Below are 27,642 nucleotides of genomic sequence, written 5' to 3' on the forward strand. Positions count from 1 at the left end.
GTTACCATTCGTTTGCCGAGTCGTATCTTAGGAGTCTGTCTTCACGAAATAAAAGCGTTCTGTACAGTAAAAAGTAATAATTCAGGAGGTGCACAGAGGATGGCCCTACAGTTAATTTGTTTTTATTTTAATTGGTATTTGGAGCTGGGCGCCGTAGAAACATGTGATGAAGAAATTGTTTACGAACTCTGAAAAGTCTGGTTCATCAATGTAACTGATAGATCAGCCAAAGAGAGCACTTGCTGTACATCTAGTATGTCAGTCTTAAATAGCTCGAAGTATTCAGCTGGTGAGCGAGCAACTGTAATACCGAAAGATCGTCTACTGAATTATCCATGTTGACTGAAATTTGTTTTGTACATGTTGTGCCGCATAAGACCTGAAGGAGAAAGGTCGCAAATTTTGATTAGCATTTCTCTAACAAATGACGCTTTGATTGGCAGAAAAGTCTCATTCCCACCAGACAGTTACTTGGCTTAGCAGCACGGTCGTTAGTAGGCATTTCATTAACGTCTTTTACACGGCAGCATGCCGATGGATTTTTGTGCAGTTTGTGAGATGGGTCATAAGTCTACCGAAAATGAGGTACAGATCACTGTGATTGCTGATACTCTTAAGCATGTTGAGATGATGCACTCGTTTGTCTTACCTGCTCACTGATTAACGCTGGTAATTGCAGGTGTTTGAGACTTTTTCACTTGCTTTATCATCTGAAGGTTCACTGACACTCCAAGATATCCATCATTGTTAGATTTGTCCGCTTGTGATTATTTAGAATTCAGAATTTCTCATTTTATGTTTCACATTACATTTACAGTGGGGTATGCATTTATGTTGTCCTCAGTCTCACCCTCTATAAGCATGTGTTTCTAAAGTAACTATATCCACTGTTCACAAGTGATTATTTTTGTCCTTCTGATGGGAATAACTGTTTAGAAACTATGTAGACACCACAAAAAAAAGTATTCTTAAATTTTGTAGGAAACAGAGTTTTTATGTCCAGCAAATTATAATATATTTTAAATTTTTCTGGATGGACTTGAAGAAAGATTTCTAAGTTCATTGGGTTACTTAGTGTGATAACAGGACTGATGAACAGTACTTTCATTTGTTTTATTGGCTTTATTTCCTTCAGATTAGTTATACAAAGGTGCTGTCTCTTTTAGCAAGCATATATTACAATGGTCCACGCCCACAGTTTGGGGCCCTATGAATTGAGCTGAGTACAATGATAACTTATCACCTTGTTGTTGCTGTAACCACCACCATCTGCTCTTTATCAATATTACTTGTAGTGACAGTATGTCATTATTATATAAGAGTGCAGTTCCTCTATAATGAAGCTGAAATCATGTTAAGTTTATGGCACTATTTACATCAAAAACACATTTACATATGAAAAACCACTCACATAAAACATTATGCAATAATCAATAACCCTATCACAGATTTGCTGGGACATCAACTTGTTGTTGCAAAACAGGCTTCTTGTCTCACTCATGTCCCCTACATAAAGAATTACACACAGTTCAGTCAACATATTCTAGGAGTTAACTCCATTGAAACTAAATACAAGAAGTGGCACACACATATATCAATTATAATAACACTTTTATATTTAATTTAGCAATTAAGATATTAATTTACATGAAATAAATATTTAAAACATAATATATGATTGAATACAGTTACAGGTTTTGAAAAATTATAGTTTAAATTAAAAAGAAGATGTACAGATCTGTAATTGTTGTTTAGAGATATTTCAAAGTTAAAATCGATCAGCGGGAATTTGTTTTTGGATATGAACTTGAAACTCACGAAAGATTTCATGGGAATTTAATTAAAATACAAAAATGATATGCCTATTTTGAAGATAAATATTAAAATCATCTTAATGCTATTTTGATTGAAGCATTGTAAATACGATCACTTATCTGGATTTATAGCTTCTGAAGAACCATGGACAAGTTTTTATAACATATAGTTAACTTTAAAGATATGTTGTAACTCTTCAGTTTTTCTGTATCTTTTCGCAGAAATTAGCTTATTGCAGTATATATTATGGTACCAAAAGTCATCAAAAGAGAGAATGATTTCTTAAGACAGTATCACTTCACCAAAACCCAAAGGTGTTAGTAAAACACATATCAACAGCAGTCTTCAAACCCTTATTGATCTGAAGAAATTGTCAGTTACAAAAAATATAATTAATAAGACAGTTTCTGCAGATCAGATTTTGAATTGGGTTCATCTATATAATAAACTACTACTAAACAATCATTATCACAATGTAGAAGTTTTTTCACTATATCGTTTCATTACGAATTCAGTTCAAAACTTTTCATACTCTATAGCATCACCAATTAAATACAGAAAACAATTGTAAGCTTATGTTGCAATTACAAATTTTATTCATTTAAATAAGATCAGGGACTCTTTAGCATGATGAACAAATAAACTATGTAAATTACAACTGTAATTGTAAATTAGATTATATCTCTAACAGCCTACTAAGATAAAAATGTTAGTTATTAATTCGGAATAAATAACATTGGTACCTTGCGCAGAAAATTTGCTTTCATTTGTCCTTTTGTTTTTCCCCCAGAAAACAGAGTCAGCTAGATGTGTCAAGTTGAATCTTATACATGTGAATACTTTCATCTGTTCATAAGAGCGGTAAGATAGATCAGTCAGTACTACGATCATCATAGTAACAGAAATATTCGAGTTTATCTATGTGAAAATCGGGCTGTGAATTGCACAGTGAGGTGGCTAATAGCTTTATTCTCCTAATTAGTATCAATTTTTTCAGTTTTACCTGACATATAAGATACCTGTGTTGGAGTAACTATTGAGTTGACGGCGTCGTTGGTAAAATGGCTTTCTCTTACCAGATAGGAGTACAGGGAAGTGTAGTGTTAAAAACATTTATCAGTTCTGTTACGAACAACATTCTGCTGATCGGCTGCCAGTTCTCACTTAATTTAAGATACCTGTTTATGGAGTTTAGTCGTAACGTATCTCCCTTCGGGCTTAAAATTCGAAATTTGTCATTACATTAATTCTATAGGCCAACTTCAGAAGTTTCCTAAGTTTTAATATGGTATTCAATTTAGAAAGATTGCTCATGGTGGCTGGTGTGTCTTATGACCTGAAATTGTTACTTGGTGGTCATAATCAGTAATTTCCTATTTAAATTGGTTGTGATTGTGCTGGAAGATGAATCATTTTCAAAACAAGGATTTGAACTATCACTGGCGTCCCAGTACATTTTAAGTGTCGTTCTCTCCAAAATAATGATGCAGATGTAACTTGCAGCTGCATAGTATAAATGTATGCAGCTGTGACACCACCAAATTATGAGACTAATTTTAAATGATAGTGACTTACACAATAATGGACAAACCAACTAAGGGCAAAAAGATGGACTTCCAAAACAAACAAACAAAAAGTTGTATTTTGTAACACTACGTGAAGTCTGATATTTAACATGTAGATCAAAATCACAAGAGGAAACTAGTGACAAGGACAGAATTTTTGAAGAGAATGAAAGGAGCCAACCAAAAATGTGCGTAACCAAATAAGACATGAAGAAAAAATAAATACACATATCATATGTACAGTTATATGACAATAACATCACAGATGAACAGAAGAATGGTACATGTTGTAAGGGAGTAATTAAACGTGGAGCAAGTAAAAAAAAGAGCTTGTGGTGCAACAAGCTACAAGTCCATGAACTGAGGTGGAAACTAATAAGAAAAGAAAGAGTAAGGAGAATGGATAAGGCGAGCAGTCAGAAGACAATTCAGTTAGTCTGTATAATTTTAGGAGGACGATAAATTTAAGAACAGATGTGCACCGGATGTCGAAGCCTATGGAGCCTGGAATTGTGAGAGGCACTAGGAGCGTTCGGCCCTGACGGCACACTACCGCCTGCCCGCCGTTGCAGCCCCTCGAGTGCACAGCTGGGCTCTACCCCCACTCTTCCACGACTTTCTGCCTTTTCTGCCCTCTCCCCTCTTCTCCTCCCACCACCCCGTCTCTCCGCGTACTGCTCCTCCTCTTCCTCACTGCCTCCTCAATTTTATTATATTAATTTCACAGGCCCTCATTATTGGACATATTAAGCCACATTCCAACCAGTTCAGGTCAATGGCTGCAGGCTGGTGCTCCGGCTGGCTGGCTCGGCCGCTCTGATCGCCTCGGAGCTATTATGCAAATGCGGCCGTCGCGGGACTTCCCCTCCTCTGCCCGTCTCCACCTCTTTTCCTGCTTCGTCGCTCCTCGTCGTTGCACTGTTGTGCGGATTCGGAAGAATATAGATCGCGCCGGCTGCCACCAACTTCGTGACAGGACACTGGAATTCCTGATGCTCCGCCCTGCATTTGTTCGCTGTCACTGTCTTTTCCATCCCAATTACCTCTCCTCTCCCTCTCTCCAACACAACCACAGCCCACCTCTCCAACGCCCCAATACTTCACTCACGACTGCTCACAATCATCAGTCTCCTTTCCTCCCATCTTTCTACACTGCCTCTCTCTAAAAATGTTTCCCACCCAGAGACGCCACATATCTTAAACTATGAAATGCTTAAACTGTAATAGACAGAGGAGAATTTCACACATCGTTTTGTTCAATAATTTTAAGAAAGAAATTCTCAACCAACTTGATCATTAATCTATGTCGCAACTTTCTCGAGTTAATTCGTCAAATAACTCAGCGCTTTTGTACTTCATTTTCTGGACTAGCAGATCTAAATATCTCCCTCCCTCGCGCACTAAAACAACATACCAGTGGCTGTTCTGTTAGACTATTGTCTCTGAAGATAAATCTGAAGACAGTCATCTTAACGGTGGAAGTAGGATTCCGTAGTTTCCAGTACTTTGAACTAGAGGCAGAACAGTATACACTGCATTGCCTTTGTTTATCAATTATTTAAATTTTTGAACTTCCAGAATGAACTTGACTAACTGTCCAGTGGCACAGTAGAACACTAAAGTCCCCTTCTACAGTCGGGAACGAACGTAAACTACTAATCCTTGCATAAATGTGGCGCTAACTTTAATAATGCGTTATGCTAGTGAAGCAGATTCAGAGTCTTGCGATAACAACATTTACATTCAGACAGTATTACATCCAACAAATTGATAGCATCTGTGGAATAATTTCAATGGCGACAGATCAGTTTCCAAATTAAGTTTCCTCTGAGCTTCCAAAAGTAATGGTGTTGGCCCCTATTTCAGTGTAAGTAGTATGGGAAAATAGTACTCTTCTTGGGACTACTGAACTAAGATATCTTCTGAACTGCTTGGTTTTGGCCCTGTCTTTATTTACGGAGTAGTACAGTCATTCAAGCCACTGACTGTCTCGTACAAAAGACAGAGTCTCGGAATAAATTCAAAAATAAAAACGTATTTTCTGTTCTAGGTGCTTCACCTGAAACCCTCAGGCATCTTTGATATATCAGTTACGTTCCAAAACCCACTTGTAGTTGAAGACCGATGCGGGAGTTTGCACCGCTCTCTCCTTATTGCACGAAGATTTCTTAAAGAGATAAATTAACATGATTGTGATGTAGATGTATCACGTAACTCCTGAAGATGAGAGTATCTCCGTCAGGAAGTATACCTGACTTTGAGAGTGACGGAATTATTTTGGAGAGTCCATCATCCACTGGGCTGTAATGTTCAGCGCTTCCACCCACTACCGTCAGCAGTACCACACGTCGGTTTGTACGGGAAAGAGCGTCGAGCGTTCGGTCACTGTTGCAGGACGTAATGAGTCTAGGGGAAGGACTTCGCTGCATCAGGAATGTGGTGCACGTCCTCGCGAGGAAGGCGCGGTTTTGCAGGCTGGCTTGGCAGCATGCAGGCGTAATTAAATGGCGGACAGCAAGGTGGAGGTAATGCAAAGCAAGGCGCGGCCCCGAGAATGTGGGGAGTGTGCGCCCACAGCTTGTATCCGCATTTGGCAGCCCAGTCCTCACTGATTTCCCACCGAACACGCCATGTCCCTCATGCCAAGAGGGTTCCGGAAAGTAGTTCATCTTTGCTTTTCCTCCAATAACATCTCACTGTTTTATTGTGTGCAGAAAGACTGCTGTATCTGTTACAAAGATCTTGTACTCTTGAGTGGTCGAGTTACTCATCAGTGATTTCTGTAGCCAGCCATCGCGATAGAATAAAACTGCCAGGTAGGGGCAAGAACGTGGAGTTTTACCTTCGGTATTAAAAATTTCGAATTAAACTCAGTCAAGCATCTGGCTTCCAGATGTAAGGGAGGTTCAGTTTAGCATCGTCTGGATAGAAAACTGAATCTTCTTGAACTTTATTTCTATTTTCCTTCGCATTTAAATATTTGATATTTCTATTTTCTTACTGAATTCTTCCACAACAGGACTTATTTTGTCCTTATTTCCGTGTATGTTAAATGACGTCTGCTCGTCTTTTGTTGTAATCATTTCTTCCTCTTTAAAAAACATTCTGCAAACTACAGAAATTCTATAATCTCGCCTACGACAACTTAAAGAATATACGTCCTCACTCCATTGCAGTTGAAGACCGATGCCAGATTTCGCCCTACTTCCTCACTATTGACTGAAGAATTCGTAAAGAGATAGATTCCGATTATTATGAAGTAAATATATCATCTGATGTAAATATATCTCTTGACTCTCCAGTTGGAAGGTTATCTGACTTGGAGAGTTGGGTTGGGTTGTTTGGGGAAGGAGACCAGACAGCGAGGTCATCGGTCTCATCGGATTAGGGAGGGAAGTCGGCCGTGCCCTTTCAGAGGAACCATCCCGGCATTTGCCTGGAGCGATTTAGGGAAATCACGGAAAACCTAAATCAGGATGGCCGGACGCGCGATTGAACCGTCGTCCTCCCGAATGCGAGTCCAGTGTCTAACCACTGCGCCACCTCGCTCGGTTGACTTTGAGAGTGACTGAATTGTGCCTCATATTGGAGAGACCGTCATCCACAGGCATGAAATGTTCATCGCATCCTGTTGTACGACACGGCATGTTTACGGGAAAGTGCAATGAGCATTCAGTCACTTTCTGGTGTGATAGAGTCCTGACTTGATATCAAAATCAAATATGTTGATGGTTTAGGCAGCTCACTCTCGTATCTTTAAGATAACAATGTTATGTTGTGAAATTCCCCTTGCACGTTGTAGGCCGATGGCGAAGATTTTACGATAGTTCTACTCTCTCTTTATACGACTGTAAGTCCCCATGAGTTGCTAGACTCGCAATAGACCAGTATATCAGGATTCCGACTCTATCAGACAAGTAACTAAGTTATTGTATCATATGAAAACAATTACTGGCACAAAAACGTGCATAATACTTATTTCGTAAAACGATACAAGCTTCTCCGACTCACGGAAAACGGAAGCAAGTATGAGCACTGACGGTGAACAATACATCGGCATCTCGTGTCGTGACTGTCAAAGAGAAGAGGAACGGCTGATGGTGATACCAATTCCTCGTCGTCGATGTCCACTGAACAAGCGAGCTGAGCAATCTACACTGTACAGCACGAACGGCTGAAGTCAAAGTTTCTGCGCAAAGTACAGTATTCGACTCCCCTTTAAGGCATCATATTTCAGGTTAATTTTTAAGCGACCAGAAAGACATCAGAGATATTTCTTTTCCTTAACGAAGCAATTGACAAATTTAATTACAAAAAAGAATCAATCATAAACTGAATGAGATCATTAATAAGTACAAAATAATTCATTAACCTTTTTAGTTTTGTTAAGCGTGTATTGCACCACACGATGATCCTGTGAAGTTAGGCATATCGGTAGATGGCAGGAGGTGCCTTAGTTTCGTCACTGCACTGCCGCCGGACACGAGAGTAGCAGAAGGCTGCGCATTACCTCCAGTCCCCAGCGAATAAATATTAGTTCAGCCTATCACATCCGTTCGTAAATATCGTGGTTCGTCTTGCACTTCGGTCTGCACTTTCTTCTTCATTTTACAATGTGCACTCTTTCTTCGTCCTTATAAGGAGTTTGCAGACCAGACGAGACACGTAATGAGAAGGGCTTTCAACTGATACGACACCTAAAGAGAAAACAGATTTATGTTTGCTGAGGTGCTAGAAGTAAGGCGGAATGATACGTTTCGAACGGCAGATATTGCTGTAAATTCCTAGAATAGTAGGAACAACAGTCTGAAAGAACTTAAAATGGAATGGAAGTCTCTTCTTATGCGCTCTAACTCCGAATGGATCATTTCTTTTTATTAATTGCGGAGAACACAATATTATTTTTCACCCTGAACAGGGCGACAAAATAACAGAGTTTGTGTATCTGAAATATCAAGATCTTCAGGTAATTTTTGCGTTTCTGTCATGGCTCCGTACACAATGGTGTCCTCATTAAGAGTAAAATGCAACTCTCTCCTGTCGTCTCGTTACAAATGTTGCATGCATGTTTTGATATTTAGCCAAGTCACTGCAAGCAGCAGGACAACACTAAGTACTTGTTTGCTGAATACGAAACTGTGCTACTAAATAGCAGAGTATTGTATAACACGCATTAATGTCAGTTTTTCAGTGGATAGATAATTATCTAATACTGAATAAATCCCTCTCCCAGAACCAGAGGCATCTTCGCTTTCACTGATAAAAGACTGACATGAATACAATTCCGTCGGGAGTATCTGAATGTGATGCGAGTGGTATCATATTTCAAGAATGGTGGCCCCATCCAATAAACTGTGCCTTTCGATTGACAACAGATGTATTCGTAGTGGACTGCGTTTGGGTGCTTATGGTCCTCAACAGGATGGACGCACCTCCATTTCAAGAAAAATACATCCTATATACATTGCTTGCGACGAGGATACACAGTTTGGTCAAAGAAACTATCTGCCTGGAAGTAAAACAGTGTATTGTGGAACTATCTGAGGTGCAATATTTCGAGAGTATTTATGTTCTTTATTTTTATGCAATCCATCCTCACAGTGTAGAATGCAATGATACAGTTCTGTTAATTTACCATTGGCTCTTAGTCAAATACAGTAATTATTATACAAGACAACATATATTTTATGTGTGCTTTACGACTTTATATTTTACACGCTGCAGATTTTGAGTTGGAACTCCATTTTAAGTGTTCCTCTTTCATAGTTGTTATTTGTGTTCTTTGATGTATTATGAAGCAAAATAGCCTATAACAACAAGAGAAAGTAAGTGTTATATAGATGTCTTACAGTGTACATCAGAAAAATTAAACAATGATTTGAGATATTGACAGGTCGATTTCAATGGTGTGAAATCTCCATGTACTTCGCGTGGTCTCTTAATTTCTATGGTTGCTATAGATTCTTTATTCCACAACACATCAGAAGATACGAATCACATCAGCGAAACAGTAACTCTAGGAAATTGGCATGTAACTTTAAACCTAGGTTGCGTAAAATAAGAAGATGTATTCTTGAATAATAATAGTATTATTGTGTAATAATAGTGCAAACTGTAAAAAGCTATATTTGTGTTCGTATTTTATTTGTTATTTATGTGTCAATAGGTCATCTCAACTGTTGAAAAAATGAGCACAGAACCATACTGTTCTCATCACCAGACAGACAGTTTAGTTGCTTGGGCTACACCCAGTGTCTTCTAAACAGCATAACAGCATATGAGTCAAGTAACACGACACTTAAGAAACTTAAATTAGAAACCTTAACGTTGACTTCGCCACGTCATAAGAGGCTGCGGTGCAGAGTCCACTGTTTTATACTGGTTGAAAATAATGGTAGGCATGATATATGATGGCACCATAACCACTTTCAATACAATGAAGAAAGACGAACATTGTCCGGATCACTTCTTATGTTTATTCCTTTTTAACGCAATGCTCGCCTTTCTGAGGAGCTGTAATGCGCATCAGTTAGATACGAATCTTAAAATGGCATGTAAGAAAGAGTGAACCAGTTATCCGAATAAACATAAAAAGTGACACTGACAGTGGTGATTGTCTTTCTTGATTTGGTTCGTGGAGCCCAAGGAGTGTGATGAGGTGGCATTGAAGACTGGTCCGTGGAAGCGTCACATTAGGTATGTTAGGAAGAGAATATGGAGTGCACATCTAAACGATGAGTGAAGTATGGTAGGCAGAGGGTGTGGAGAGGACATTCAAACAATGAGTTAGGTATGGTAGCCAGGCGATATGGACGTTCAGACGAAGGGCTAGGTGTGGCAGCCCAAAGATATAGAGAGGACATCCAAATAATAAGTGAAGTATGTTAGAGGATATGGACTGGACGTACCAACAATGAGTTATGTATGGTAGGCAGAGGGTTTGGAGAGGACATCCAAAGTAGGAGTTACGTATGATTGCTGGAATGTATGGAGAGGCATGCAGACAATGACTTTGGTACGGTAGTCAGAGGCTATAAGCATCCAAACATGATTTAGGTGTGGTGTCCAGAGCTTACGGAGAGGATATACAAACAATGAGTTAAGTATGGTAGCTAGAGAATATGAAGAGAGAATCCAGTGAGTGTGGTAGCCAGAGGAGAAGGATAGGGCGTCCAGGCAATCGTAGCCAGAGGATAAAAAGATGAGATCCAAAAACGAAAGAATGGAGCCACTACGTAAGTAATGAAGAGCACTCGATTGTTTCGGAAGAAGGTACGATTGTTACTGTGTCGAGGGCGGGAGGTGCGCAGGCGACGCGGCGGGCAGTGCAGGGCGGGGTGGGGGCGGCGGCCGGCCTAGCTGTGCAGCGAGCCGGCGCCGGCCTGCGAGTGCGCCAGCATCAGGATGTCCTTCTTCTCCTTGGGGAAGCGCAGCTCGCGGCCGGCGAGGCGCGCCGCGTCCAGCTCGCGCTCGGCCTGCCGCAGCTCGCGACTCAGCGCGCCCGCGTTCTCCTGCTCGCGCGCGATCCAGTCCAGCGCCATCTGCGAACGCATGTCGTCGTCCAGCGCGCGGTTCGAGTAGTGCGCCACCACCTCCTGCCGCGAGCACTGCCGCTCGCGCATCGCCTTCAGCGAACCGTTCCAGTGCAGCAGCTGGAACACTGTCATCAGCTCCTGGAACTCCAGCATTGTGCGCCCCTTGTTCGTCTCCAGCATGAACCGGAAGGCGCCGATGCCAGTGTTTGGGTTGTCCGCCTCCTCTGGGTCACCCTGCACAAAAAAGGAGAGACATTTGCTACTAAGTGTACAGAAAAAGAAGCCGTTCGAGGTGATACTATTTAAATTAAAAAGAAGGGGGCATTATATTAGACATTTTATGAATCCAACATTGTTGAAGCTTTCGTAGCCACATGTTGCCGTACAGCCTGGTGGTATGTGTCGGTTGGTTGATTGAATGGCGGGAGGGGACCAAACAGCGAGGTCAACGGTCCCATCGGATTAGCGAAGGATTGGGAAGGAAGTCGGTCCTACTTCAAAAGAACCAGCCCGGAATTTGCCTGAAGCGATTTAGGGAAATCCCGGAAAACCTAAATTAAGATAGCCGGACGCGGGTTTGAACCGTCGTCCTCCCGAATGCGAGTCCAGTGTGCTAAGCACTGCGCCACCTCGCGTAGTATGATCTTCGTCCGACGAGGGGTGTTCAATAAGCTCAAATGGTTCAAATGGCTCTGAGCGAGCCTTGGAACTTTTTTCCCTCTGCTCTTCAAATTGCTCCTCTCATTCGCGTTTCGTCCACTGTCTATCACCTGATGGACCGTGTTAATGCGTAGTCTTACCCAGACGCACGGATAACATCACAGCCCAGCATCCTGTGATTCACTTACTGGATAACTAACATGTTGACGGAGGCGACAGTAGAACTTTTGGTCTGGTCACCACGTTGGTGCGGGCGCGGAGGGGCCCCATCTCTTTAGAAACTATGGGACTTTAACATCTGAGGCCATCAGTCCCCTAGACTTAGAACTACTTAAACCTAACTAACGTAAGGACATCACACACGTCCATGCCCGAGGCAGGATTCGAACCTGCGACCGTAGTGGTCGCGCGGTTCCAGACTGATGCGCCTAGAACCGCTCGGCCACACCAGCCGGCGTTCAATAAGTAACGCAGCACATTTTTTCTGAAAGTAAGTTTGTTTTTTTTATTCAGGAGATCAATACATTATATAATTCTTTACTCCTTTGACTACAAAAGCCTATTTTACAACGTAATTCCCATTGAATGTGAGGGCCTTAGGCCTGTAGCCCCCGTGGTACCACTCTACTGGTCGACGTCGTAGTCAACATCTTGCTGTGTCAATAACCTCCTCATCACCCACGTACTGCCTCCCACGGAGTGCATAATTCATTGGAGCAAACTGCCGGCCGGGGTGGCCGAGCAGTTCTAGGCGCTACAGGCTGGAACCGCGCGACCGCTACGGTTGCAGGTTCGAATCCTGCCTCGGGTATGGACGTGTGTGACGTCCTTAGGTTAGTTAGGTTTAAGTTGTTCTAAGTTCTAGGGGACTGATGATGTCAGCAGTTATGTCCCATAGTGCTCAGAGCCATTTGCACCATTTGGACCGAACAGATGGAAATCGGATGGTGCGAGATCCGGGCTGTAGGGTGGATGAAGAAGTACAGTCCAATGAAGTTTTGTGAGCTCCTCTCGGGTGTACAGACTTGTGTGAGGCCTTGCGTTGTCATGCAGAAGGAGAATCTCGTTTGCGTTATTGTACCGACGAACACGCCGAGGTCGTTTCTTCAGTTTCCTGGGGGTAACACATTAAACTTCAGAGTTGGTCGTTGCACCATAACAGACGGCAACAATAGAATAACCGCTTCACAGTTCCAGAAGAACATCACCCTGACTTTATCGTCTAAGGGTATGGTTTTGAAGGAGAGGTCGTGAAGTGCCACTCCATGGATTGCCATTTTGTTTTCGGTTCGAAGTGAGAAGCCACGTTTCATCGCCTGTGATGATGTTTGAGAAAAAATTGTTACGATGGTCGTTCGTTGCTCTTTATGGTTTCCCGTTAGACGGTGAGGAAGCCAGAGGACACAACTGTTGGACGAATGTGTCAGGACTACCAACAGGTATCTTGTTGAGCAGCGAGGTGATTGATTAGGTGATACTCTAGTGAGAGTGTCCACACGTACCAACATTGCGGAGAGATAGCTGTGTGCGGCTAGCCGGCATGCGGGAGATGGGACAGGTGTGCGCGACCTTGTTGCGATGATGACAGTCTCCTTGCCCAATGACTCACCGAGCTTTTGTTCACGTCTCCGCTGACATTTTACAAGCGTCTGTGAATATCTGCGCTGTTCTGGTTTTGCGCCAAAAGAAACTCAATGACAGCTCTTTGCCTGGAACGCACCTGCGTTATAAATACCACCTTGAAGGCTATGTATAGCATCGCCACCGGTCGTAGCTCTATGAAGTGGCTGAACCGGGAAACTCAATTGGCCGCAAACAAAGTGTCGAATTATTTATTGAACGCCTCTCGTAATTTTTCAAGCGTTTCGCCAACACGAAAGGCTAGCATTGTCAAAGTTCCATCCTCCACTGAGCCGCCAGCTGTGAAGTGTGAACCTTCGACAATGTTAGCCACACATGTTGGTGAAACGCCTGAAAAATCATTAAATAAACGTCAGCCAAGAATCCCGAATCGCAGTCTAACAGCCAATACGTCAGTTATTGTGTAGCAGATGTGTCTAATAATTACCTCTTAGAAGCAGGTCAAGAAATCTGTTACGGAATTTCATAAGAGAAAGCGAAGAAGCACTACAAAGTAAATTTAGTCAAGTGAAACTTTTCACACTTCCCTGTCCAGAATAAAGAAAATCACCACGACCTTCAAGACTAGAAGTTCATGAGACGTTAATACACTATGTGATCAAAACTATCCGGACACTTAGCTGAAAACGACCTACAAGTTCGTGGAGCCCTCCATCGGTAATGCTGGAATTCAAAATAGTGTTGGCCCACCCTTAGCCTTGATGACAGCTTCCATTCTCGCAGGCATACGTTCAATCAGGTGCTGGAAGGTTTCTTGGGGAATGGCAGCCCATTCTTCACGGAGTGCTGCACCAAGGAGAGGTATTGATGCCGGTCGGTGAGACCTGGCACGAAGTCGGTGTTCAAAAACATCCCAAAGGTGTTCTGTAGGATTCAAGGCAAGACCCTGTGCTGGGCAGTCCATTACAGGGACGTTATTGTCGTGTAACCACTCCGCCACAGGCCGTGCATTATGAACAGATGCACGATCGTGTTGAAAGGTGCAATCGCCATCCCCGAACTGCTCTTCAACAAACGGAAGCAAGAAGACCCTTAAATCATCAGTGTAGGCCTGTGCTGTGATAGCGCCACGCAAAACAACAAGGGGTGCAAGCCCCCTCCATGAAAAATATGACCGCACCATAACACCACCACGTCCGAATTTTACTGTTGGCACTACACACGCTGGCAGATGACGTTCACCGGGTATTAGCCATACCCACACCCTGCCATCGGATCGACACATTGTGTACCGTGATTTGTCACTCCACGCAACGTTTTTCCACTGTTCAGTCGTCCAATGTTTACGCTCCTTACACCAGGCGAGGCGTCGTTTGGCATTTATCGGCGTGATGCGTGGCTTATGAGTAGTCACTCGACCATGAAATGCAAGTTTTCTCTTCTCCCGCCTGATTGTCATAGTACTTTCGGTGGATCCTGATGAAGTTTGGAATTCCTGTGTGATGGTCTGGATAGATGTCTGCCTGTTACACATTACGACCCTCTTCAACTGTCGGCGGTCTCTGTCAGTCAATAGACGAGGTCGGTCTGTAGGCTTTTTTGCTGTACGTGTCCCTTCACGTTTCCACTTCACTATCGCATCGGAGACAGTGGACCTTGAAATGTTTAGGAGTGTGGAAATCTTCCGTACAGACGTATGACATAAGTGACACCCAATCACCTGACCACATTCGAAGTCCGTGAGTTCCGCGGAGTGCCCCATTCTGCTCTTTCACGATGTCTAATGACTACTGAGGTCGCTGATATGGAGTTCCTGGCAGTAGATGGCAGCACAATGCACCTAATATGAAAAACGAATGTTTTGCAGGTGTCCGGATACTTTTGATCACATAGTGTATCTTCAATAAGACACTAAATAGCTGCGGGCCTGCAATTAGTAATACTTTAAGTTACATTTGCTACAAATAGTTAATTCTGGGTATTGAACCAGTCACATAAAAATAAGCTATTGTTATTTACTTATGCATTCATTTCACGTGGCAAGATTGCAGCCTTCAGGCTCTGGTTTCAAACACGGAGAGGACGTCTGAACAATGAGACAGATATGGTTGCCAGAGTGTTGGATAGGACAAACAAACAATGAATTTGGTATGTTAGCCGGACGATACAGACATCTAATCAGATGTCCTTAGTAAGTTAAAGTTCAGATTTTAGTACATATTAATAATAATAATAATAATAATAATAATAATAATAATAATAATCTTTGTTTGAAGTACTGTAAGAGTTTGGTGAGGATGATAAACAAGAAATATAACTTCCTGGCAGATTAAAACTATATGAACACAGTTTTAATCTGGCATGAAGTTTCATACCAGCGAACACTTCGCTGCAGAGCGAAAATTTCATTCAGGAAGAAATATAATTTGGCAAACACTTATAAACGCAAAATCTAATGATAAACTTTCAGGAGAGCTTTAGAGATGCGAACAGATGCTAGACAAGTTGATGGCATATCCGCTATTAAATTCAGTTGTTTGCTGGGAAAGATGTTCCGAAAAGCCGGCCGGAGTGGCCGTGCGGTTCTGGGCGCTACAGTCTGCAGCCGAGCGACCGCTACGGTCGCAGGTTCGAATCCTACCTCGGGCATGGATGTGTGTGATGTCCTCAGGTTAGTTAGGTTTAATTAGTTCTAAGTTCTAGGGGACTGATGACCTCAGCAGTTAAGTCGCATAGTGCTCAGAGCCATTTGAACCACTTGATTCGAAAATATGGAGTAAATGACTAAATGCAAAGTGGCTGCAAAAACAAGAAATTTATAATTCAGTGTTCAGGATTTGCAGATGAACTTACAATGCTGTCCGAAGATAAAGCAACGGCAACAAGAAAAATCTTCATTTTGAAAAGAACAGCAGGAAAAAAAACAAATATTCAAATGTCACACGCAGAAACAGTATACAGGGTTATATTTTTCTTGAAGCGAATTCTGTTTGTTACTATCACTAGTTTCTACAGACTGACGCTGTCATCAATGCATCTTGTAACATTATTAGTTGTACACGCTTGTTACAATGTCACACACATATAGTATAAGGGTGTTTCAGGACCTCAGCGACAAACTTTCAAGAACGACAGGTCACACAAAGAGAATCCTTTTTTGATAAGGAATATATAGATTGATGAGCCATTCATCATAACCACCTGCTTAATATCTGTTCGCCTTTGGAACGAAATACATCACTGATTCTGCGTATCAGAGATCCGACAGTTTGTTGGTAAGTTTGTGGAGGTACGCGGCATTAGATGTCTACGCACAGGTCACCTAACCTGCGCTCGCGGTGTTGGCGCCCGGTAGCGACCCAGATGGGTTCCATAGGATTTACATAGGCGAAATTGATCGCCGAGACATCAACGCTGAGTTCACTATAATGCTCCTCGAACCAAAAATGTTCAGATGTGTGTGAAATCTTATGGGACCTAACTGCTAAGGTCATCAACCCCTAAGCTTACACACTACTTAACCTAAATTATCCTAAGGACAAACACACACACCCATGCCCGAGGGGGGACTCGAACCTCCGCCGGGAACAGCCGCAAAGTCCACGACTGTAGCGCCTGAGACCGCTCGGCTAGCTCCTCGAACCACTGTAGCATGGTTCTAGCTCAGAGACACGGACAATTATACTGCTGAAAGATCACTTCGCCGTTGGGAAAGACATTAAATATGAAGGGAAGCAGGTGGTTCAAAAAATGGTTCAAATGGCTCTGAGCACTATGCGACTTAACTTCTGAGGTCATCAGTCACCTAGAACTTAGAACTAATTAAACCTAACTAACCTAAGGACATCACACACATCCATGCCCGAGTCAGGATTCGAACCTGCGACCGTAGCGGTCACGCGGTTCCAGACTGAAGCGCCTTTAACCGCACGGCCACACCGGCCGGTGCAGGTGGTTCAAAATGGTTCAAATGGCTCTGAGCACTATGGGACTTAACTTCTGAGGTCATCAATCACCTAGAACTTAGAACTAGTTAAACCCAACTAACCTAAGGACATCACACACATCCATGCCCGAGGCAGGATTCGGACCAGCGACCGTAGCAGTCCCGCGGTTCCGGACTGCAGCGCCTAGAACCGCAAGGCCAACGCGGCCAGCTGATGCAGGTGGTTCGCAGCTGTTAGTGTCTCTTCGATTACTACCACAGGTCCCACGCAAGCGCAGGAGAATCTCTCCCATAGCATAATACTGCTCCCATCAGCCTGCGTCCGTGACGCGCTGCACGTTTCGAGCTGCCCTTTACCTCGATGACGGCGTTTACAGAAACGACTATCGACCCTGCAAAAATGTGATTCACCCGAAGAGACGACACATTTTTATTGATCGACGGTCGAATCCCGATGGTCCCATGCCAATCGTAACTGACGATATTATTGGATCAACATGTGAACACACACAGGTGGATTGCTGCGGAGCTCCATTTTCAACAATGTACCACGAACGGTGTGCTTCGAAACACTTGTGCATGCACCAGCATTGTGTTCTTCGGCAGAGATGTCACAGATCGCCGTCTATTCTTTACAGAACAGACAAGCCTCCGAATCCCACGTGTCGTGAAGTGTCGTGGAAGTCCAACCTTTTAGCGCCTAGTGACAGTTTCACTGTCCTTGTACCTCTTTTCGTAGATGCTCACGACCGTAGCACGTGAACATTCGACCATCTTCGCCATTTTCGAGATACTCATTCACACATTCTGCTTAATAATAATCTTCCCTTAGTCTAAAGTCGCTTATCTCGATGGATTTCCACATTTGCAACCCAATCTTCGCTTGGGTGATCCCCCGTCCATGTCTGCTCCGCTTACATACTATTGCTGTCACGTCACGTACCCACAACTCCACCAGGCGGCATTAGACGTCGCGGTGGGCAGTTGAAATGTTGGAATTTGTGTGAAATCTTATGGGACTTAACTGCTAAGGTCATCAGCCCCTAAGCTTACACAATACTTAATCAAAATTATCTTACGGACAAACACATACACCCATGCCCGAGGGAGGACTCAAACCTCCGCCAGGACCAGCCGGACAGTCCATGACTTCAGCGCCCTCAGACCGCTCGGCTAATCCCGCGCGGCTGCGGTGGGCAGTGGTCATAATGTCTTGGCTTTTCATTGTACCTTAAACGCATTCTTAAGAGTATAATGACGAATAACCGCAATTGGACAAAAATTAGTTTGTTATGATTAGGCATGTTCTGACAGTAAATTACATGAAAGGTCCAAAAAATCCATCGTGTGCCTTAAATTATGCATGCTGCACACCTTCATATCAATACCCGTCCAACTCCAGAGAGCACGTCAGGATTATTTAGGATTTGGCGACTTGCCTCTGTGATTCGGGCTATCAGCTCAGCTGTAGTGACAATTGCAGTAACGTTTAACCATACTCTTGGCATGTCCCCAAAGAAAGAAAGTACCAAATCAGGCGGACACTCTGGTCACGCAAGAGGTCCACCTCGCCCTACACAATGTTCCCAAAATCTACAGTTATCTGTGCTCGCGCATCAAAAATTAAGTGTGCTAGGGCTCCATCAAGTTGAAACCAGACGCCTCTGCGCACAGCAAACGGTAGATTGTTCAGCAACTCCGGAAATGTGGTCTGCCGGAACTGTAAATAGGTTGCTGCTGTTAACGTAGGTGGCAGTATTACAGGTCCTAGAAAATGATTGGCCACAATTCCCACCCGAATGTTTACGGAGAAACTTCGGTGGTGCGAGGTAACAGCAACCTCATGCAGGTTCTCTCTTCTCTTCTCAATGCACTACTCAGATGGAGTCACAGTTCTTCAAAGAACTGTGACTGACGCCCGAACAACAGGGACTTACATGCATTTACAACAGAAAATGGTGCACTGAGAATGGCTAGCTACTAGCCGAAATCTGGATTAGCGTGATAAAATCTAAAAAGGACGACTGATTGCTGCACTCCATAATTTATAAGTCACATAACAGTCGCTCAGTGCACCCACTTTCCGGATGGAAGACAACCTGACTTCCCATACAGTTGGTTGGGATATTCCAAGTTCTCGACTGGCTCTATTGGTAGACTTACTGGGACTGCGCACAATACTTTCTTGAATCCGTCGGACATCATCCTCTGACACATGCGGTGGGCCTGTGCTTTTTCCTTAGCCCACACTCCAAATCACTTAAATTACTTAAACCAACGCTTTTGCGAGTTGGTGGTTGAAATGTCCGCTGCACAGCAATTTGCGACTCTTTTCGCGAACTCAAGAACGCAGAAAACCTCGTGCTCCACAGTCACCCTCTCACTGACAACTGACAGTGAAACGGAATGACGGCCCTGTTGCTGCGCGAATTCTACAGGCAGCTTCTGAAACCGTCACCGCCCGCCCACCAAATACTTTGAAACTTTCTCTTTCATTGGTGAAAGGAGTGAGACAGGGTTGTAGCCTCTCCCCGATGTTATTCAATGTGTATATTGAGCAAGCAGTAAAGGAAACAAAAGAAAAATTCGGAGTAGGTATTAAAATTCATGGAGAAGAAGTAAAAACTTTGAGGTTCGCCGATGACATTGTAATTCTGTCAGAGACAGCAAAGGACTTGGAAGAGCAGTTGAACGGAATGGACAGTGTCTTGAAAGGAGGATATAAGATGAACATCAACAAAAGCAAAACGAGGATAATGGAATGTAGTCAAATTAAATCGGGTGATGCTGAGGGGATTAGATTAGGAAATGAGACACTTAAAGTAGTAAAGGAGTTTTGCTATTTAGGGAGCAAAATAACTGATGATGGTCGAAGTAGAGAGGATATAAAATGTAGACTGGCAATGGCAAGGAAATCGTTTCTGAAGAAGAGAAATTTGTTAACATCGAGTATAGATTTAAGTGTCAGGAAGTCGTTTCTGAAAGTATTTGTATGGAGTGTAGCCATGTATGGAAGTGAAACATGGACGATAACCAGTTTGGACAAGAAGAGAATAGAAGCTTTCGAAATGTGGTGCTACAGAAGAATGCTGAAGATAAGGTGGGTAGATCACGTAACTAATGAGGAGGTATTGAATAGGATTGGGGAGAAGAGAAGTTTGTGGCACAACTTGACTAGAAGAAGGGATCGGTTGGTAGGACATGTTTTGAGGCATCAAGGGATCACCAATTTAGCATTGGAGGGCAGCGTGGAGGGTAAAAATCGTAGAGGGAGACCAACAGATGAATACACTAAGCAGATTCAGAAGGATGTAGGTTGCAGTAGGTACTGGGAGATGAAGCAGCTTGCACAGGATAGAGTAGCATGGAGAGCTGCATCAAACCAGTCTCAGGACTGAAGACCACAACAACAACAACAACAAAGCTTGTTCATTTTGAATTTGTACTTGAATACACACGAATTTTTGAAAATGGGTCCATCATTTGGAATAACCCTATATATTGTCTGATCAAAAGTATTCACATAACCAATGTAATTCAGAATTGACCACCAGATGTCATGCGAGGCGAACCCACCGCTATAAAAAAGAGACGGACAGTATTGCGCTTACAGCAGAGAGCCAGTAACAGCGAATGGGTCGGTTAGGAGAGCTCATTGACTCCGAACGTTGGCTAGTCACTGGATGTCGCCTGACTGACAGATCCACCAGGAACACTTCAACCCTTCTAAATCTGCCCAAGTCGACTATTGGTGACGTTGTTTTGAAGTAGAAATGGGAAGCAGCAACCATAGCTACACTAAGACCAGGAAGACCTCGGAAAAGGACCGTCGAGCATTGGGGAGGGTGGTTACAAGAAATCACATGAAATCGGCAGAGTTCCAAAGTGTCCTCGGAGTCTTTCGCGACGGCATACATGAATAAAACTTCCTTGGTTTTCAAATTCGCGTCATTTCGAATAAAATCCTCGAGCTTTCGATGACCATCTCCGCCATAGTCGTCAGGAGTTCACTGACTGCCGGGGCTGCTACCGTTTCTCGCTTATATAGGCATGATGACAACATCAGCAGCCAATCAGATAGACCCAACGTGGCGCGCGCGTAAGTCGACCCGTGTAGCCAGCGGAGCTATTGCCCGTGGCAGCACCGATGAAGTCAGGTGGCGCCAGGGATAGGCTCCACGTTTATAATTTCCGCTCCCGCGTCGCGCATCTGTCTTTGCTTGCTTTCGATGGCCAAATCCCGCCCCCATACCCTGCTGAGTGTGTACCCCTGGTCTCTATTGAAATTGTTGTTTATACGAATCTCGGCAGCTTCCTTTATAACGCAGTCCCAATATGTAGATGCATGAGCCAACACTTTTGTATTTTCGAACTGTATTTTATGTCCGTTTTCTTGGCAACGCTCCACTATGGTCAACTTGTCAAGCTCCCTTTGTTTTATATGGCGATTGTGCTCAGTACAACGCTCCGCAATCGTGCCAATTGTTTGTCCGATATACATGCTGCCACATTCACAGGGTACACCATACACGCCGGAAGCGCAAAGAGAAATGTCGTCTTTAACAGGGAGCAACATATCTCGTATCTTGGGGGCGGGCCGGAACACTGGTCTTAGACCATGTTTCTGCAGCAGACATGCTAACTTGCTGTTAGTTGCTCCACAGTATGGCAGGAATGCAGTCCGTTTGGCCACTTCTACTGACTCACCAGGTGTCCTTCGTCGGCGGCCCTTGAAAGCGTTTGCGATGTCTCTTTTGCTGTATCCATTTTCTCCGAAAACACGTTTTAAGTTCTGCAATTCAGACTGTAGGTGGTCGTCGTCAGAGATAATCTTGGCTCTATGAACCAACGTGTTCAGGATCGCTTCCTTGTGTACAGGGTGGTCGGAACTACTGGCGTTCAAGTACGGATCAGTGTGTGTTGGTTTCCTGTACACTGAATGACCAAGCTGGCCTCCTGCCTTCCACTCAACCAAAACATCCAAGAATGGTAGCTTGCCGTGCTTCTTCATCTCGACAGTAAATTTAATGTTGGGATGGACACCATTCACGTGATCGACGAACTGCTGTAGTGTATCTTCACCATGAGGCCATATGAGGAAGGTATCATCAACGTATCGTAGAAAGCAAGACGGCCGTAATGTCGCAGTTTGCAGAGCCTGCTCCTCAAAGTGCTCCATGAAGAAATTTGCGACTGCTGGAGACAGTGGTGATCCCATAGCTGTGCCGTCCGGGTCATCTCATAATATTCATCGCGGTACAAGAAGTACGTTATTGTTACGACGTGACGGAACAACTTAATGATTCCAGATGGAAAATGTTGGGCCAAAAGTTCCAATCTTGTATTGGCACCCTAATGAAAAGTGACACAACGTCCAGGCTAAACATTAGGTCCAAAGTGCTACCAGCAGTCCAGTTAGGACAACGACTGTGCATAGGGAGTTAGATGGGGTACAATGGCCGAGCATCTCCTTATAAGTTAAACTTCTCTATAGTCAGTGCTAAGCAATGCTCGATCACATTATACCCTGTAGTAAACTGATAGAAGGGTTTGGGTTTGGCGAATGCCTAGAGAACGTTACCTGCCATCATTTATAGAGGCAACAGTGACGTACAGGGGAGATGTGTTACGGGAGTGTTTCACGTGTTTTGGTCTGGTTCCCTGCGCTTAAGAAAGATATGAACACATTTTGCAGCATTTTGAATTGTGTACAGTAGAGGATCAGCTTGGAAACAATGCTTATTTGAATCACCATGACAATACTCCGCACTGTAAAGGAGCGTCTGTATGAAATGTATTGACCCACCCTTATCCCCGGCATGAAACCAATTTAACACCTTCGGGATGAGTTAGAGCTTAGACTTCTGACCAGATCCCAGCGTCCAACAACACTACCTTCTCTTATTTCGGCACTTGAGAAAGAGTGAGCTGCCATTTCCCCACAGACATTCAGACACCTCGCTGAAAGTGTCCTCACCGGAATTGAAGCTGTCTTAAAGCCAAAGGGTGTTACTGTCCACCAATAAGTGTCCGGTTATTCTCGGCCATAATGGCTATGTTTGTGAACCGTGACTGTGTGGGATAATTATTTATTTATTTTTAATTTCTGCTACCAGTCACTTTTTTATTTTATGTTTAATCTAACATAATACAACGCGTTTCGAACATGTTCTGTTCATCTTCATACGTTTATACATACATACAGAGAAATGTACTTAAAAAGAAACACTCTTAAACTAGATTAATCTAGAACCCTTTGTCCACTGTTTGTTACTGTAGCGGCTGGTGTGGCATTAGGGGGGGGGGGGGGAGGGGGGCAGTGGATGGCTAGAAATCGAAATCAGTGATGTCTTCTGCTGGTTTTCTTCCTTGTGGTTGACTATGTATGATATCACAGCCTGTATAGGATTGCAGTAACTGACGTAAAGTATCTGCCCCCCTCCCCCCCCCCCCAAATGCCACACCAGCCGCTACAGTAACAAACAGTGGACAAAGAGTTCTAGATTAATCCAGTTTAAGACTGTTTATTTTTAAGTAACATTTCTATGTATGTATGTATGTATGTATGTATGTATATATAAACACCTGAAGATGAACAGAACATGTTCGAAACGCGTTGTATTATGTTAGATTAAACATAAAATAAAAAAGTGACTGGTAGCAGAAATTAGAAAGAAATAAATAATTGTCCGGTTGCTTTTGATCAGATTTTTTAACTATCATAAAATATAATGATCTTTTCGTTTCGTTTCATTTAGTTTGCATATTTTCGCGAGCACTACGAACCTAGCGTTTAACCGCAGATGATCCAGGACGTAATCTTCCAGTAACACCTCCATCTGATGATGAGCTTGCAATGGTTCGAAAACAGCTTTAGATCGTAACAAACTCAAAAAGTGACTGGTTTCAAATTGTACCTACACAGACCGCCATTTTAAATCACAGCTGAAGTTCTTCATCAACATTCGTTATAACGAGTCGGCTACTCTAGCTTTTCCAGAGTCACTGTCACATATCACCACCTTTTTTCATTCTCTTTGACCTGCTAGACTCACCAGAATCCGCTGCGACATCTCCATTCCGCCACCATTCTCTGTCGACGAGAACAGACCACATTCTCTGTCCCCAAGTGTGGGAGCGAGCAACTGATTCTCTGCAAAGGTCAGGCGGTTTTACGAGACACCAGCGCGTGTCTCGTGGCGACGTCTTTATTCCACCGAGTGCTCCACGCCGCGCTGCGCATGAATTATACCGGTTGGGGCTGAGAGGCTTCACGATGGCCATGTTTCCATTGCGACTGTCTTGTTCCGTCACAAAAATTAATGCTGATGGTCTGCGAACATGGATTTACTATTCGCTTTTCTCAACATTTTGTACACAACGTCAAAACTTGCAGCCAACCATTACTGCGTGAAAAGTGCGGCAGGAGTGTTGTTGTTTTACGAGCTTTCTTCTTATTGCGTGTTCGTGAATAAATACTACCTGAAGATGCTTAGCCACAGCCTGGAACGCAGTGCTTGCAGCCGAAGCATGACCTGCAGCAGGAACACATATCTTTGGAGTGCAGGAGACACAGTAAAACAGCGAAAAGCGAAGCCTACGCGAGTACAACATTTATAGCGGCCTGTTACGGGCGTGTGCATGACAGCGGGAAATTGTGCCCACGCACGCGTTAATTGCCACAGCTGTGCGCTGCCTAGACAGAAGCATGCACTGTGGAGGATTTGCGCCGGCGCAAAGGCGAGATCATTGTCCGTAACTTTCAACAAGTATATCATCCTCTGGTTGTTTCTTTCATACAGTGGTTCCCTGTTTGCCTAGCGTTTTATTGATGTGACAAATTTCAACCGCAACATTCACGCCGTCAGTTTTCTTTTCGCTGTACCTGTCCAACGCCACCGAGGGACGGGGAGCAGAGCTGAGACACTGGAGTCGCAATCGGGAGGACAGTGGTTCAAATCCACATCTGACCATCCAGATTTAGGTTGCCTTGATAGTTACTTGAAAAGGACGGGATCGACTCCTTCCCAAATCCAAGAATGTGTTCCGACTCTAATGACCCCTCGACGTCGTCGAAATGTTACCCTTAAGCTTCCTTCCTTTTTTCCAGTGCCTGAATAAACAAACAGAAAACTTTTGGTGAAATTCGCTGTACTTAGGCCTTCTTCTCAGCGGAAAACAAAAATCTTTGGTGAATATTCTATATGTCTGTGCACGATGATTCAGCTGCCCCTGCTGATGTCGTTTTATGCAACCGGCAATGTTATATTTGGCCTTCAAAAACCACGGGCGAAATCTTCGTATTCTGCCGCTCGCTACGTGCGAACTATTAATCCTACAGAAAGAATGAACAAGACCTTTTTGTACTGGGAATCGTTTTCGCTGGAGACCACAGTTTTCGAGGTATTCAAGAAAAACGTACAACAATGAGCATCAACCTACCTCCACCCCGACACTCGTCCTTCACCAGTCGGAATTTTTAGTATGTTGTTCGTTCCACTGTACAAAAAATTTACAAAAATGGTTAAAATGGCTCTGAGCACTATGGGACTTAACTGCTGTGGTCATCAGTCCCCTAGAACTTAGAACTACTTAAACCTAACTAACCTACGGACATCACACACATCCATGCCCGAGGCAGGATTCGAACCTGTGACCGTAGTGGTCGCGCGTTTCCAGACTGAAGCGCCTACAACCGCTCGGTCACTCCGGCCGGCAAAAAATTTACAACTACACCAACTGCTCCCGATATTCAACCTTCTTTGGCCTCTATTATCTGAGCTATTACACCACCAGCATAGACGGCTATTACGTTAACATTATTAATTTAAACGAGCTCGTGACGATAATGAAAGAAAAACTTTTGTAAACGTTAAGCTAAAATTAATTATGTTGACAATTCGATCCAAACTTAACCCTAACAAGCACAGTAGTTTCGTAGTCAGAAGGCCTGACAAACACAATGATGTAATCGTTTATTTTATGCTATTAATTTCACAGTTTTTATGGGTTTGATTAAGCCGATGGCGTTATAAAGCCAGTCAATGAAGACCAAAAATGTCGATTTGAGGAAATAACTCGTGCAGTGGATGCTGAGTGTGATATTGGCGGTGCGTTTGCAGGTCACTTTTGTACATTTTTCTTGAATAACTCGAAAACTACCATCTCTAGCGGAAACGAATCCCAGTACAAAATTTACCTACATTAAATTTCCTACGAAAAGGTCCTTTTCATTTTTTTCTGCAGTAATAACAGCTTGTGCGTAGCGAGCGAGAGGACGACGTCGATAGGGGCAGCGATTCATCCTGCACACAGAGTGAGGCTGCTAAGACAGGCCACCCTAGATATATCCAGTATGAATAATTATGACGGGGTGTGGTTTTCGCCACGTTACAGCGGTCAATACGACGAATATCCTGATGTTCGCATCGTTTACAAACCATGGACAAGTCCCCCTTCGCAATATGTACTAATCATCAGTTGAAAATCACGCTTACTCGATGATATGGATGAGAACAACGCTCTTGGTCTGTCAACGTTTGGTGCGTGTTTTTCAAGACTCACATCACTGATCCTTGTTTAACTGATGGGAAACTAAATACATTCAAGTATCTCGAGTTCCTAAGATATGCTGCTGTCGCAGTTACTGGAAGACATCCCACTGCACATAAGGCAATCGGTGTGACACCAACCCGACGGATGTCCCTCCCATTCCGTTTATACAGTAACAGCAGACCCTCTTAAGAGAAGAACATTTGGAGAGCATTGTAACGGTCTTTCAGGAAACTCAAAATTGTCTTAACACTTCAGTACTTTTATTTGTGGCGAAAATTAAAACAAGGAGTCAATAAGGTAACAAATGGCTCTAAGCACTATGGGTCTTAACATCTGAGGTCATCAGTCCCCTAGACTTAGAACTACTTAAACCTAACTAACCTAAGGACATCACACACATCCATGCCTGGGGCAGGATTCAAACCTGCGACCATAGCAGCAGCGCGGTTCCGGACTGAAGCCCCTAGAACAGCTCGGCCACAGCGGCCGATAAGGTAACACCAACGACTCTCGAAGCCGTGAAATGCCTTATAAGACGGGCTTGCGATGGCGTTAGCCCCAATGAAATTAAATGTGCAGTATTGTTTCTCCGGAATCACTTTATAGCATGTAGTAATGCTCAGGATACAGCCATGATAACAAACACACGCACCATATCTGTGTCACGTGTTTGCTTGGTATAATAGGGCAGTCGTTTGTGCAACCTCTTCTCCTGACAGCGGGGCAGTGGATTCTGGCGCTGTTACGTTGACACTATTTGATCAAGTCCCATATATGTTAAGTTGTTGAAATTGCCTTAGAAACGAACAAATTATATAGATCCATCAGAAAATACAAATCGATGTCGTAATTCGGAGTCTATAAACGAAAAACAATAGTTGCGAACGTGTGGAAATTCACCATATTATCCCCTACAACTTGGCGAAAACGACATCTCGATATATGTGGATACATTTGGGGTGGCCTGTCTTTTATCTATTGTAGG

At 43.4% G+C, this 27,642-nt stretch overlaps 1 protein-coding gene across 1 annotated transcript in view; it reads right to left on the reverse strand.

The window, feature by feature from the left end:
- Positions 1 to 1,102: 1,102 nt before the first annotated feature.
- Positions 1,103 to 27,642, reverse strand: part of LOC126260909 (LIX1-like protein) — a 252,325-nt gene continuing 225,785 nt past the window's right edge. Inside the window, exon 3 of the mRNA XM_049958370.1 lies at positions 1,103 to 11,149. Coding sequence (XP_049814327.1) covers positions 10,736 to 11,149 — 414 coding nt within the window. The 3' untranslated portion in view covers positions 1,103 to 10,735. The remainder of the gene's footprint in view (positions 11,150 to 27,642) is intronic.

This window comes from Schistocerca nitens, chromosome 5 (assembly GCF_023898315.1).
Source record: "Schistocerca nitens isolate TAMUIC-IGC-003100 chromosome 5, iqSchNite1.1, whole genome shotgun sequence".
NCBI classification, from domain to species: domain Eukaryota; kingdom Metazoa; phylum Arthropoda; class Insecta; order Orthoptera; family Acrididae; genus Schistocerca; species Schistocerca nitens.